This window comes from Lampetra planeri, chromosome 20, assembly GCF_965212315.1.
Source record: "Lampetra planeri chromosome 20, kcLamPlan1.2.h2, whole genome shotgun sequence".
NCBI lineage: Eukaryota > Metazoa > Chordata > Hyperoartia > Petromyzontiformes > Petromyzontidae > Lampetra > Lampetra planeri.
The window spans coordinates 5,595,686-5,610,939 of record NC_136126.1 but is presented as its reverse complement, the minus strand read 5'-3'; the positions used below and the strand labels follow the sequence as shown (position 1 = coordinate 5,610,939).

Below are 15,254 nucleotides of genomic sequence, written 5' to 3'. Positions count from 1 at the left end.
CAGACAATTGAGATCAAATTGGATTCTAAAGCGGAGCAAATGGATGGCATTAAGCCTAGGCACCAAATACCAAAAATTACTTATGTTTCATGTGTGCCTCGAGTTTTATTAAAAATGCCAATTAGAATGAATTCAGAAGTAGATGTCCAAAATAATCCTAGCCTGTTCTATGAGACAATGTGCTGGACTGCTTGAAAGTTTCGAATTGTGATTTCTTCACATCAAGATATGATACTGATAGCAAAAGTTACTTTTTGGGAAAAACGTATTTTGAGCGATGTACAGTGATGTTGGAAACATGCCACGAATCACAGTATAACCAAAATCATCAGCACTTTGGTTTGGTGAGCCAATCGTGATGGCCTGGTCCAAGTTTGTCGAGGGTGATGCGTGGGGCCATGATTCATGCACAAGCACGATGTCAAGATTGAGGCCCACCGAGGGCTAATCATGTGGCCCACTAACTCGTCTAGGTTGACCATGTCGCACCTCCGATTAGCACGGTTGGCTACGCAAGGTGCGAAAGAAGTTCAACACACATACGTACACGTGGCTCACATCAAAGTGCAAATGTATCTCCAAATACAAACTCTGCATGCCTTTAAGTCTTTGGGCAGACGAAATCCAGAATAACAGCAGCTCATGACATCAGCCATGCCCTTGTAACATGCCAAAACCTTACGAAAAACATCTCCTCACCTTGACCTTCTCAGCCCAGGGGTTGAATCTCTTCCAGAGCAACCACCAGCCTGACAGGCAGTCCCCGTAGTTTGTGAGGTCTGTGTCATCTCTGCTGCCCACATCAATGGCTATGACAGTCTTGGCCCCCATTGACCGGGCCACGTCAGCTGTGGGGCAAATATGTACGATGAACACAGAGCACTCCCCAAGTCTCAACACGAGGAAGAATCGCTTTCTGGAAAAAAATAAATGCAAAAACAGGAAGACCTCCCAGACACAAGACTCGAGTAACGCAGAATTCAGAATCAGCTGGAAAGGCTACCTAAAAACACTTTTTAAAAAAATAAGAAAATAAACTAATACACTCCAATCAGGACACTATTTCTGCACTAATTAAGCTGTGGTCGGAAGGTTACAGAATGCAGCTCTATGCCAATGTGTGCCTGGCAATACTTTGAAATGTAAATGTGCTATTCCGAATACTTTGCAGTGAATACAATTTTATGCATGTGAACGACCATTTATTAAGCTATATTCCTATGTATGGTACGAAATTCAGTGAGCAGGTCATCCAGTGCCCTGTAAAGTGAACTCTGATTTATAAAATGTATTTACATTCATTTTGGAACAAAATTAATTCTTCACGTCTGTTAGAAACTCTCTTTAGCATTCCAACAATCAGCATTTCACCTCTGCTTCATGGTGATGGCAAGTGACTCAGATTAAGTCTATCATAGCGATTGCTTTAAAAGTGTTGTTATTGTGCTGATTAAATCTGTTAGGCATTAATTACGTGTGAATAAGTCATTTACATTTAGTTATGTATTGTTTTTTTCAGTATAACGGACATCCCCCAAATTTCCCAAAAAAATGTAAGGACCCTTTCACGTACTTATCTACATATGTATGTTAACTATCCACTGCTAGAAGGCCTCCACACGCCAATGCGAAGCTACAATCCATCTCGCTCGAGCACATGCGCCGATATCTTTAACTCCATCCCTGCAGTGACCGTCCTGTTTGGTGCGTTATCTCCATTGACTGCCTATCAATCACCAGTTTTGGCTATTGGCCATTATCCCTTCAAGCAACGTGTTCTACCCAAGGCTTACTTTCCTTTACGGTTAATAAGTCTCTAAACTGATCATAGCAACAGCCTCATGCCCCTACATCGTCATCCAAAATCAATCCACAGCTGAATGAAAGTCTTCAAGTAGTCGCCATCCCTCACAGGCCTGCGAAATAGCAATCCTTCTGGCATCTGCACAAAACTTTATTTCATTTGCTCCGTCTCTGCGCTGGACGTATATTCGGGCAAAAGTTACCTCCTTTGGCAACCATTGCTACTCCTGTGATTCTTGACTGTCGACCATTATTACTTCTAGAAATATGACCTGCCCAAGCAGGATAGAATAAATTGAACTTTTCGATCAAAACAATCTATCAATAATAGTATTTGATATCTATTATTTTTTCTATCATCTGATTGCTATGATAGAAAATCTCAAAATACTAACAAAAAGCATAACATGCATTTATCCCATCCAGCAATGTGGCTTTCAAAACCCAGTGAACCATCACTCAGTGGGGACGTCACTCGTTCTCCTCTGCTGCCCCTGTATGTCTGAAAATCCTTACCCTCAAGTCATCCGTGTTGTCACCTCCACATCGCTGTTGATGTCCAGCCTCTTTTCTCTGCCTATGATTGTCTGCTTCTATAACATCAGCATACCCAATGTTCTTCCCACAAAAAATGTACTGGCCAGCATTACTATACAGTGCATAGGTGGTTTGACGAAGATATATTTCTCCGAGAGCCAGACAGTGACGCAATTTAGATGGCGCAGTGTTCACTCGCAAGGACACAAGTTCTTACATTCATTCCTTCTGACTGGTCACTCCTTTTGTGCCTCCGCAGGTTACCAAAAATGGGGCAGAGTTGCGATGGGCAATCGAGAAGTGACACGTTGTTCGTTCATCCTCCGTTACAAATGGCAACCTTGTTACCTGGCAAGTTGTTGATGTAGCCTCCATCCATGAGTAAATGGCCATCCTTGGGGTCACAGAGAGGAGGGAGGTACCCTGACAGAGACATGCTAGCTCGCGTGTATCGCCACAGTGAGCCTACGGGGGAAAACACCCAACCAGGAAGAGGAAGAGAAGCAGAGCGCTTCCTATATCATCGAGACGAACGTGGGCATCACTGCAGGAAAGTCGACACAGAGTGTGGACTGAAGCAGCAATAAGGATCATATGCACCGAAATGTCGTCGTTAAATTTCATTGTCGATGACCTGATTTTAGTTTGTTAATGCTGTATATATTTTCAACCATTTGTAAGTATTTTTGTTCCGATGCTGCTATTTTTACGTCCTCGTTCAGTGTAGACTTGACTGCATGATGCAAGTTTAGGCATCTTCTCCATCTCCTGTTATCGAATGAAAGCTTTATCCTAAAGAAGAACCATTATTATCTGGTGTTCTTAAAAACATCGGTGGAATTCCTCATGCATAAACCAGTTGCTTAGAGCCATATTTTAAGAGGCCAAAATATATATTTTGGCCGGGATTTTTGCGAGAACATCTGAATTGCGCTTATGCAGATTCTCATCAGCAGAATACAATATTTTTAGAGGCATCTCATTTTGGCAGCATGAGAGAAACTATGACTGCAATCAAATCGGCCGCAGCTATACGCAACACGAAGCACGTGGGGATAAAGCTTTCTTCGGACACAGGGGAGAGAGAATGGCCACAACATCAGACGGAGTGACAAGCTGACCTGGGACATTGTTAACATAGCAGCCATCCACAAGTAAGTGTCCATCCCTAGGGTGACAGAGCGGGGGCACATAAGGGGCGTAAGAGGAGCTAGCCCGGACGAAGCGCCACACGCTGCCTGGGTGGGGGGGAGGGGAGCGCGGATCAGCGCGAGACAGAGAGGCAAAAAAAAAGGCAAGGCATTAAAAGGACACGATTTTTCTACGCGGCAATCGCGCAGTGTGCTTCAAATCACACATTGTGCTTCAAACGCACAGGTTTTTCTTTAGTCTGCGAGAAATGAGTGCTTAATGAGGCGAGTAAATGTGACTTGGGTAGAATGTTTGAGCGACTTGATGAAAAAGAATTGTCGGATCGAAAAAATATAACGGAAATAGTTTGGGGCACCGGAAGTGATGTCGCATGTTATGATGAAACAAAAAAGTGAACTTAGGATCTAGATAAAGTAGAGGGGGGGGGGATAAATCACAAAATTATATCACGCAATCATACGAAAGTAAAGAAAATGTAGCTCTAATACACAAAATTTGATTTCAATAAATTGTAAAAGCAAAAGTCCAAATCACAGTGTAACAATAGCACATGAATCTGCTTTTTTTAGTTAATCATGTTAAAATATTGATATCAGGTAAAAGGGCCAGTGTCTGTTTGTTTTAAGAGCAGAACAGAGGTAGTTGAAAAACTCATTGGCACCGCCCCTGTCTCCATGGACAATAATCACGACATCTCGTTTGTTTTGATTACCGTTGATAAAAGGCTTTTTTGGGGTTAGATGAGGTAAATATAAATGTTAACCCACCACCACGAGACACAGCCAATTCGTAAGCTTTGTCATGTAAACAAAATGTCCCAATTAGTTACTACTCCAGCACACCGATGTGCTGGAAAGTAAATCCACATTTACAGTTACTCCAATACACAAAAAACAAGATCGAACCCAAAAAACCTGTATTATGAATAATATTGGTCATGAAAGCCTACGTGTTAAAATTTGATAATTGTTGCATATAATTTCAAGTTATTGTTTCATAGAAATGTAACTCAAGGAAGATATTAAATTGTCCATGGAAACTCGGGATTCATTAGTAAAAATCAATCCCCTTAGAACAATTCACAGATCACACAAGGTTAGATGCATAGAACTTCAGATTTTTTGTTGTATTAATAGGCTAGAAGTGTTAGAAATGCCACAACAATCAAGCAATTTAAGCACCCCCTGCTACATTTTCAAATTTGGAACGGCTTGTATAATAGATTCCAAATTAGAGACAGATTGTAATACTGTAGTATTATGGATGTACTAAGTGAACTATGTCCCAGGTGACAGCACTTAACGTACATCTAAACATTTCAATAACAGTCATGATTGCATGTTAAGGACAAAAAAATATTACTTCATGTCTAGATCAGTCATAGGAAAAACTGTGATAAATCTCTCAAATAATAATACATATACTCTCTGGTTCCTTCGGTAAAGTCACGGAGATAGAAAAAATAATACAGGTGATGACGGAAGCTTGTGTTGCGACCGAAACGTCGTGTTTCTCGTATTGTTTTTTCTACCTACGTGACTTTACCGAAAGAACCAGAGAATATGGATTCCTGCAGTCACGAAAGCTTCAAATCAAGACTAATATTATATAAATATGATATACATTACGATTCAATGGCGCAAATGTAAAATTTTATGTCATCATTATACATAGGTTAGAGGCTTGTGTCATAACATGATTAAACTACTCTGAGTTTGCAAATACACAAAGGATAATCCTCGATATCAGTGTAAATGTATACATAAGAAAAGTTGAAATATATATTTTAAGCCTCACTTAAAATGTCTTCAAATGTTTCACCTAAATGTTTTACCTAATTCAGCCAAATACACAAATAATAATACTCTATATCAATGTAAATGTATACATAAGAAAAGTTGAAATATATATTTTAAGCCTCACTTAAAATGTCTTCAAATGTTTCATCTAATGCAGCCAAATCACAAAATGTTACCGTGCAGCACTTCGTGATATATGTTATTTAAAATGCATTGCGTTATAAACATCGTTTTATAAGTATAATTTTGAACATTAGTGCAACCATTCACTATTTCTCACAAGTAACTTATCTATTAAAAACACTGCAGAATCAGAAAATGTGTTTATACTAGAGGAATACAATGAGCAATAAAGCTCTTTTTCACAAATGTCCAGTCGGGGCAGGTAAAAAGGTTACAACAACAAACAGTACAAAAACATTTCATGGCTATATGATGCACCGAACAGAAAATGTATATTTTTATATCTACGTTCTTTGTATTATTAATGAATATATATATAATTATAAAATGGTTAATATTTAGTTTTGTGCGTGACCAGCATATTTAGTCACTGTCACCGATGTTTCTCGTAAATGAAAGCCGACAGATGGCTTCTAAAAAATATAGGACATGGCTATCCAAATGACAAGCGGCAACACATGCATCTTGCAGTTTGGTGTATGATGTTGGGTGACGGTGAGGTTGTAACTCGGCACGCCCATTAACACAGCGTGGAACGGTATGGCTATCCATTGGCAAATGGTTGGAGAGCGCTGCCAAGGGGGTGTACATTTTGTGACATGTGGAATTCAACAAGGAGTCACCAACCCACTGACGCAGTAACAGTTGACAGCGAATAGGGCAAACTGAGCAGTCAGTGCTCAATGCATTCACACGGACTGCAAATAATTAGAAAAATGGTTCACAATGTAAACGTGACCATAATTTATAAATATATAGTGTGCACAATGTATACACCAGTGTTAAATCCCTATGCTCTGTATACTTGGCCCAGTGTTAATGGGACAGAAGCACATTGCATTAGCTTTGAAATCAGCATAGACAATGTAGCTTTTTGACTGTGCTACTCGGTGCATACAAATTCGGCCTTTGTAGTCACAGTGCATGAGACGGGCACAGGAAAAATAAAATCCGATGCTTCTCCATGGTGGATTCTACCCCTTCACAAGTCGAATTCCATTCCTGCAATGCTTTTCTTACAGATGTAAACATGAAAGCAACTGACCTGGAAATGCAAAACTTGAACACCCCAAATGAGTTTGTTAATAATTAGTAAACAATAACTTAAAAAACAAATGAATGCAAATTTTAAGGAGAGGAGTTAACTATTTCCATTTACCTTTAAAAGGTTGAATTTTTAAATAAAGAACATATGATAATTTAGAACCTACCGTCGGTATGCACCCTCATGGTAGAGGCAGTAATGTCAGTTGTAACATTAAAGTAGGGAATCCAAAGGTCCTGTCATAAAATGAGGAAATGTTATCAGAATTTACAAGCACAATCCAATACAGTGAAATGTTTGTTTTGATGACATGCATTACGATTGTATAACCACGAAAGCACACTTTAATTGCGGGTATTTAACACTAACTTTCACAAAAGTTTCCATTACATTGGTTAAACGCTTGCATGTTTGCTTTAATTTACACTCACCTCGATCTGCTTGTCCTTGAACACATTTCTAATGCTTTGGTTGAAAGCATGTCCTGACATCATGGAGGTGATCGGGTAAGTAAGATCCAGCACTTTTCTGAACACCGACTTCATTTCCTACATTACGCATTCGGAGAAAAGAATACAAGAACTAAGGAGAGAGTGAAATAAAACCCACATGTGCACTACTGTAATACATTTAACTGCGTAAAAAAAAAATAACATTTGGTCCTGCAGCTTAATTACTTGTTGTACCAATGCTTTCCAGCAGTATGTGTTCACAAGTTAGAAATAAGAACAATGCCTATTTTTTTACCAGACTTTTTTTTCAGGAGGTTCCTGCATTTGGATGTTCGACCAATAACATTAATGAGCTTTCTGGCTTTTGAATGAAACAGGATAAACTCAACACTGCCATCTCCTGGTCCCTGGTGGTTACCCATCCAAGTACTAAACCAGGCTCAGCCTTGCCGAGTTTCTGAGATCTGACCAGACCGAGTGCATTTATCATTTGGTCGTACAAAAGTTGTTCACCTGAAAATTTAAAGTTTGATTTCTGAAGGGCTGGACCAGCTCGAGCAATGGTGTCACCTTACCATGGCCCATTCCCTGGCACGAGTCCGCACCCGTCCCACATTCCTCTCCTCCGCGTAAAGGGCCCCTATGAAGGAGCCAATGGAGGTGCCTCCCACCATGTCAATGGGGATGCTCACGTCCTGCATGGCTTTAATGAGGCCCACCTGGGAGCAGCCCCTACATTGTACACAGATACACACGTGCCCAAGGATGTCAAAAATGTCAGGGGTGTATCCCAGCCCACACAGGTAGGCTGAGCTGTTAAATTGATCAAATATGCTATTCTCTTCTTGAGATGGAATAAAAACCCCAAGTTATTGGGCCAGTAGTTATAAAAGTAATGCCAATTGGGCCACAGAGAATTTGGCTGTAAAGGGGCTCGAGTGAGCAGTAATTCGACAAAGAAAGTGTTCAATTATGGATTTAACACTAATTCTGCCACTCTTAAATCCAACAATTAGGCACTAATTTAGTTATTCCCACAGAAGTGGACTCGCTTTAGGCCGAAACACTCAGTAGGCAACCTAAGCAGTACCATGCAGTCCCATTTGTGACGTGCTATAAAAACAAGAGTTGTGTTCAATAGTCGGCCAAGGTCTTGAGAATTTAAACCACACAGACAGTATTCCCAACGCTAAGAAGTCAGTAACTCAAAAGAAATGTTGGCAAAAGGTGAGCTTCATCTTCTTGGTTCTTTCAGTAAAGTCACGTAGAAGGGAAGTAATAAAATAATAAAAATAAAACATAATAAAATTATTTTAAAGCTTTCGTGACTGCAGGGATTCATCTTCTTGGTTCTTTCGGTAAAGTCACGTAGAAGGGAAGTAATAAAATAATAAAAATAAAACATAATAAAATTATTTTAAAGCTTTCGTGACTGCAGGGATTCATCTTCTTGGTTCTTTCGGTAAAGTCACGTAGAAGGGAAGTAATAAAATAATAAAAAGAAAACATAATAAAACAATTCTCACGACGTTTCGGCCACAACGCAAGCAGCCGTCCTCAGGTGAAAACCAGGTCTGTCGAGGCGACAGCGTCTTTCAAAACCAGGTCTGTCGAGGCGACAGCGTCTAGTTTTCACTTGAGGACGGCTGCTTGCGTTGTGGCCGAAACGTTGTGAGAATTGTTTTATTATGTTTTATTATTATTATTTTATTACTTCCCTTCTACGTGACTTTACCGAAATAACCAAGAAGATGAATCCCTGCAGTCACGAAAGCTTTAAATCGCAAAAGGTGAGCTCTCACCTGGCACCTCCACCACCCAACACCAGTGCTATGGTGTTTCCAGTGAGCACTCTGGCCAGACGTGAAAAGTCACTGTGTCTGTCAGGGATCTTCTCAAACAACCGCTGGTACATTTCTCTCTGTAACAGAATAACAAAAAATGCAGTTAATATCTATTTGGATAGCATGTTAGAGACAAAATTGTAGACATGGAAAACGATCCGACCCTTTGCAATTTGATGAGTTGTCAAAACTCGGGGTTGGGATTCTATTCAAGAATCAATAGGTTTTTCTTTCCATTGTAGTGAACGTAGGACTTGTAGTGAGTGAAGGGGTCAAAGGAACGCATTACCTACCACATGTATACGAATAACAAAAAATATTCTCACGTGTATGATTTGATGCATATATTGTGAGAATAACGATTTTAAAATATAAATCAACACATTGTTACATAGACATTATATCTTGGGCACAACAGTTTTAAAACCAAATGGTTTTTTGAGGCCTTCACCAGCAGAGGATAGATCACTGCTGATGATGATGACAGTGATGAAAGTGAAAGGAACAATTCCAAATGAAGGGATTGAAACGTCGTTACACAGCCGTTAAATATGACGTCACGAGTACACAAATTTCGATTTAAAGCTATCGTGACTGCAGGGATTCATCTTCTTGGTTCTTTCGGTAAAGTCACGTAGAAGGGAAGTAATACAATAATAAAAATAAAACATAAGAAAATAATTCTCACGACGTTTCGGCTACAACGCAAGCAGCCGTCTTCAGGTGAAGAATGAGACACTGCCAAGCTTGGAGCTTATATATAAGCTGGGTTGGCGGTGGAAGAAGAGCTCCAAGCTTGGCAGTGTCTCATTCTTCACCTGAAGACGGCTGCTTGCGTTGTAGCCGAAACGTCGTGAGAATTATTTTGTTATGTTTTAGTTTAATTATTGTATTACTTCCCTTCTACGTGACTTTACCGAAAGAGTACACAAATGAAAAGCCCACCGCAGCACTACACACCCACCAGCTTCGGGAGGCTGCGGCGAGAGAAGATTCTGCGGGGGCAGCGGATGTGCAAGTGCGCCGAGCACCAGCTGCGCATGTTGAGCCACTCGACGGTACGTGCCGGGGAGGGCCCATCCTCACGGTGCAGCAGCACGAGCTGCTTCAGCGCTCGCACGGCCGTGCTCTCCAGCATGCGCTCCAGCTGTGGGCGGATGGCGGTACCCACCATCGCGCACGCACGAAAGCAATGATGTTGGGAACCATTGGGTAATTTATTTTCGAGAGCTGGCATAGACTGAGGGTGTGGCACAGAGTCTGCCTCTCCGTTTATAATGTTGACATCACCACATCATGCACTCATTTTGAAGCAATGTTGATCATACAGAAGCTCATGCCAGGTCGGTAACATCTGTCACTGATTTATAAAGCCAGAGATTCTGAGATAAGTACAGTTCTTTAATCGCTATCCTTCCATTCCACACCACGCATGTATACGTGTCTCATCTCTGTGCAATAAACTTTTAACACACAGCATTAAAAGAAAATATATACCCTGGGCTCTTTGGTATTACTAAAACCACCATACAAAGTGGGACAATTCATCTCAGTGGCAACCATAATACAATCCTCAGGTACAGCAGGTGTGGGTTGGCTGTGGGTGCTCACGCTGCCAACAGTTGGCTCCTGGTCTCCGAGGCCCACAATGAGGATGCAGTCGGCTTGCCGCAGGCACCGCTGGGTCCACGGAGTCATGGTGATATCGGTCTGATACAGGACGATGCGGTGGATGTCCTCCTGCTGGCCCAGCCAGCTTGACAGTCGGTACTCGTGCAGGCTAATTTAACAATGTGGCAAAACCAAAATTTACAAAAAATGTTAGTCATTATTCAAGAAGGAACCTGCCCCCCAAAAAATGTATGCGGTGAATGTGACATCATGTTTTTTTCAGTTAAGCTTTGAATAATTTAATTTACCTGTCAAGGGCAGCCAGCCCTAACCGCTCCTTGATGATGTCACTATTCAACAGCAGTGGAGGACCTGTGAACCACAAGGTAAAGGCATGAACGAAGTCTACTTCGTGTTGACAAGTGCAAAAAAAATATTACCTACTAGTGGGCATGAAGTGGAACAAAGAAACAAACGTCCACTCCTCCATCACCATTACACGTGTAGGGCCAGTACGGCTCCTCGTGCCCGTGGTTACTAATTGACGTGACGGGCACTGACAGGGTCGCGTAAGGATAGCACGGGACCCAAGTGGTCGTAAATAATAATTGAGACAGGGACAAACAGGCGCAGATGAGGGTAGAGAGTGTTGGGGTGAAGGGGCGTGGCCGGGTCGAGGGGTAGATAAAAGCCGGCATGGAACAGGGCTCTGAACTGCTGTGGGGGAACCAAGAAACTGTCATCGCGTTAATATTGCCTCCGTGACTGCTACGCGTCCGCTCCTACGTAGTCAGCCAACTGCATAGGGAGCGTCGCGTAGAGTCACAGAAGTTACCCAACTATATATATAGTCAACTCGCGGTTACGTGTTAAATTATCAGTGAGTGGGCGGACTTTATTCATAATAAATATATACATAACTGAACAAGACAATGTCTCTGAGAGCTACATTACACATGTGTAGCCCTGATGTCAATTTCCTGCTGGATGAAGGCCTCCTCATGCCATGTCCATCATGGGGGACTGACCATACTTCACCAAATTGATGTATTGTGGGTTTGTGAAAGCAGGGAACATAGATATGGGCATATATAGATACAGCACAACAATTTTCTTTGCTGCATTGCCCTCTGCTGCACACCAGGTAGAACCTACAGCTGCCTAAGAAAACAATGGCGTGCATGGTGGTCACCCAGACAAGCATTATCCAAGGCAGAAGCCTGCTTGACTTCCAATATCTGACGAGATTCGCCTAATTCTGAGTGCTATGGTCATAGGCATCGTTACATGCGACAGAGTGAAGCGCAAAGCTTACCAACACCACAGAGGGCGTGCATGAGCTCCAGCGTGAAGGTGGTGATGGGGGCATCGTCTGAGGCTGGTAGGATGGCCACAGTGGACAAGTTGCTGGCCGGGTTTGCGACCATGTCCAGATTATTTGGCACCGTGGCAATGCCCAGTCCACCACCTGCATGAAAAACCAAGCAATCTCAATCATTTGTCATCGAACAAACGCACATTTGCAAATATAAGACACTTATATACGAGTGAATTTAACTTCAACATCAAGTTTTGAATTTGATTACTTAGCCTTCCAAGTGTCAATGTAAAACATGCTTTTTCATAAACGGACTCTCGATTCATACTGCACTGCTCACCTCCCAAAGGTCCTTTCCCTTGCTGAAGGTTTCCCAGAATCTTCTGTCCCAAAAGATGTATGAGCCGTGTCACCACCTGCCGATGCACATGACATACAGCTTGACGACAAAATACTGACAAACACTACGCATGTGCCAGGACTAGCGCAGTGTACTAACGGCGTCATGACTCCACCCCCACGTGCACTTGCAAAACATTTAGCACGCATCGGGTAGCAATGAGCATGGTAGTGTGGTTAACCTGAGGGTATCGTCGTTTTATTGTATTGAGGGCCCCCTCTGGGAGCTTGGCCAGTTCTGAGTCACGGACGGCATGCACCGTGGTGGCCCGTGGTTGATACGTGAGGGCCTCCACCTGCCAAGGGATGGTCACAACACTGTCAGCTCCTCTTACACAGGATAACTCCCAAGTTCATGAGCAACATTATACTCGATGTTACGTGACAAATGAGCACACCTAAAAATATAACAGACGGCAAGAAAAGGGGACAACGTAAAATGACGTGCAATTCATTTGTAACAATTTAAATTACCACGAGTATAAACTCAGTAGAACTTGTGAACGCTCGATTACACTGGTCAACAAAAAAAAAAAATTCTGGCCTGGACTTTTGCAGCTGTTTTAGACTAATTTCGGGGTGCTGATTCCAAATCTGATCTCAGATTTGATCTATCACATCTCATTTGTATGCTATCGGCATACCCCACTTTCATTGATTTTACCCAAAATTTACTCTGTCACTTATGATTGCAAGTTGTTGCGAGTCAGTGACTGCTTTAGTATTAAATATGGTGCTGTATTTTTAGGATAGTTTGTTCATAATCTCATTTTATGTAGATATCCACATTTATTTAATATCTTTCTTCTGCAGTTTTTATTGAAAATGCAATATTTGATATCTCAAAACCCTGATGTGATAGACAAAAACTGATGCCAGATTTGGAATCAGCACCCCAAAATTACCTTAAAACCGTTGGAATACCTTATGCCAGAAAAAGTGTGTTGACCAGTGTTATTATTAAGTGCAGCTCAAACCATCCTTAATGAAGAACACTGTGTCACGTACCACTCCGATGAGATCCCCGCGGCCATACTCTCCCGCCAGCTCCTTCTTGCCGTTGTCGTTGCTGATAACCGACCGCAGTCGCCCACTGAGCACAATGTACGTGCTATCCGACTTGTCCCCTTGTCTGTAACGCATTGGTAGGGGGTTAATGTTACGAAGAAGCTATTCGTTTTAAATATGGGCACCATTTTAAATTTGTATCCTGAAGAAAGTTTAGATTTTGATTTAAAGCTTTCGTGACTGCAGGGATTCATATTCTTGGTTCTTTCGGTAAAGTCACGTAGAAGGGAAATAATAAAATACAAATATAAAACAATACAAATTCTCACGACGTTTCGACTGCAACACAAGCAATCATCATCAGGTGTGAAATCCACAGCAAGAAAATTTCAAATTTTCTTGCTGTGGATGTGACTTTACCGAAAGAACCAAGAATATAAAGTTTCGATTTTCAAGGGTGGCAAAGCGCACGTAACAATACAAGCTAATTATCAAAACAGGTTTGCACTTGGGTCATGTATGGTGCAAAATATTGAAATACGAAAGTCTTTCATGTTTTCCTACCTATTCCAGTAAGTATATACTGATCACACCGACTTTGGAATTATATCAAGAGTATGGCGAGGCACAAGGGAAGTAATGCGTATCTGCCTACACTGTACACGTTTCTCCTACATAATAAAAATATACCCTGTAACTTGAAAAATGTCCCGCATCCTAAATAGGTGCGTGCGATAAAATGCATCGCAGATTTGTTTAGCGCAATGATGAAGATACATCTACCAGTATTGTAGAGTGCCACTTGGTAAAAGAAAACATCGATAACAGAGCAATGTACTCTTTGTTTTTTTCGGTAAAGTCACGTAGGTGAAAACAAAATAAAATAAAACAACTAAATTAAATCACGACGTTTTGAAAGCAACAAGCATCCGTCATTAGATGTACTGTAGCGTATGAAGAGAGCTACAGTAATTTTGCTGGAGCAGTCACACCTGATGACGGATGCTTGTGTTGCTTCCAAAAGGTCGTGATTTAATTTAGCTGGTTAATTTTTATTTTATTTTCACCTACGTGACTTTACCGAAAAAAGCAAAGAGTATGGATCCTTGCAGTCACGAAAACTTAAAATCTAGAACAAAGCAATTCATAATCGGGAAAGATCACACATGGGCCAAGAGGCCAAGTGCGAGTGGGGCACAAGACCGACCTGTAAACAGCTCTCCCCGCTTCCACCGCCACCCAGTCGAGCGCAAAGTCGATTTGTCGCACAAATGCGGACATCCGTTTAACCACCGTGTGCGCCACACTCAGCACCACACTGGGTTCTTCTCTCATTATCCTGAAAGACAAAACGCAGATGGCAATAATACTGTGGTTGGAAGTTTTGCAACAGGGATTCATTTTTATTTTAGAAAAAAATCCTGGACACAGGAATGGAAAAAGCGATGTGTAGAGCCAAACTTTGCAATAATTCCAAATAGAAAATAAATCAATGGGTAAAGGTTTGAAAAAGTATAAAAGATCACAGTTCACCAGATTTTGCACTTATGGTTGGGTCATTTAAAACATATCTAAAATGTATATTAAATGCAAAGAATATATTAAAATAAATGACTTAGCATATGCTTTGCAATATGCTATGTAATATAAATGCAAACTATAGTAAACAAGAACACATCATGGTATAATGTGTAAAATACTTAGATAAAAAGTTTTACAATTTACTCGCGGCAATACATTAGTGGTTTTTGATTGCCAGACTTTTTAGCTATCCGGACCAGCGCTCCCCCCTATTCATCCAGCTTGCCTGGGTTTTACTGTAAGTATATGAAGTTAAACTAATATATTGCTGTGAATTTGAAAACCAGACTTAATGACCAAACTTACCAGGATTTTAAGAGGGTAAAAACACATTTCATATCTGACCATCATTGCAAAATTGTAGCCCATAATTCAAAAACGTCATCAACGTAAACCAAGGGAAAGGCGCAGAACTGCACTTACTTGCTCACGCCACTGTTGGCAGAATGGCCTCTACTCGAGAGCTCTCGAGGGTATTTGGCCTACTATAGCACACCAGATAATACGTCTAGGAAGAGATGA

At 41.3% G+C, this 15,254-nt stretch overlaps 1 protein-coding gene across 10 annotated transcripts in view; it reads right to left on the bottom strand.

Annotated features, from left to right (window-relative positions):
• The window catches only part of PNPLA7 (patatin like domain 7, lysophospholipase), a 42,584-nt gene that overhangs the window by 6,593 nt on the left and 20,737 nt on the right, over window positions 1–15,254 (bottom strand). For 9 of the 10 annotated variants that reach the window (XM_078603394.1, XM_078603401.1, XM_078603396.1 and 6 more), the window contains 14 exons: window positions 14,359–14,490; window positions 13,152–13,275; window positions 12,326–12,439; window positions 12,085–12,160; window positions 11,742–11,894; window positions 10,735–10,798; window positions 10,427–10,595; window positions 9,780–9,962; window positions 8,774–8,892; window positions 7,547–7,703; window positions 6,951–7,067; window positions 6,686–6,755; window positions 2,689–2,805; window positions 700–848 (listed from right to left, as the gene is read on the bottom strand). In XM_078603394.1, coding sequence (XP_078459520.1) covers window positions 700–848; window positions 2,689–2,805; window positions 6,686–6,755; window positions 6,951–7,067; window positions 7,547–7,703; window positions 8,774–8,892; window positions 9,780–9,962; window positions 10,427–10,595; window positions 10,735–10,798; window positions 11,742–11,894; window positions 12,085–12,160; window positions 12,326–12,439; window positions 13,152–13,275; window positions 14,359–14,490 — 1,744 coding nt within the window. Of the gene's footprint in view, window positions 1–699; window positions 849–2,688; window positions 2,806–3,461; window positions 3,579–6,685; window positions 6,756–6,950; window positions 7,068–7,546; window positions 7,704–8,773; window positions 8,893–9,779; window positions 9,963–10,426; window positions 10,596–10,734; window positions 10,799–11,741; window positions 11,895–12,084; window positions 12,161–12,325; window positions 12,440–13,151; window positions 13,276–14,358; window positions 14,491–15,254 lie in introns of all 10 variants that reach the window. The other variant, XM_078603395.1, reaches the window with a different exon arrangement.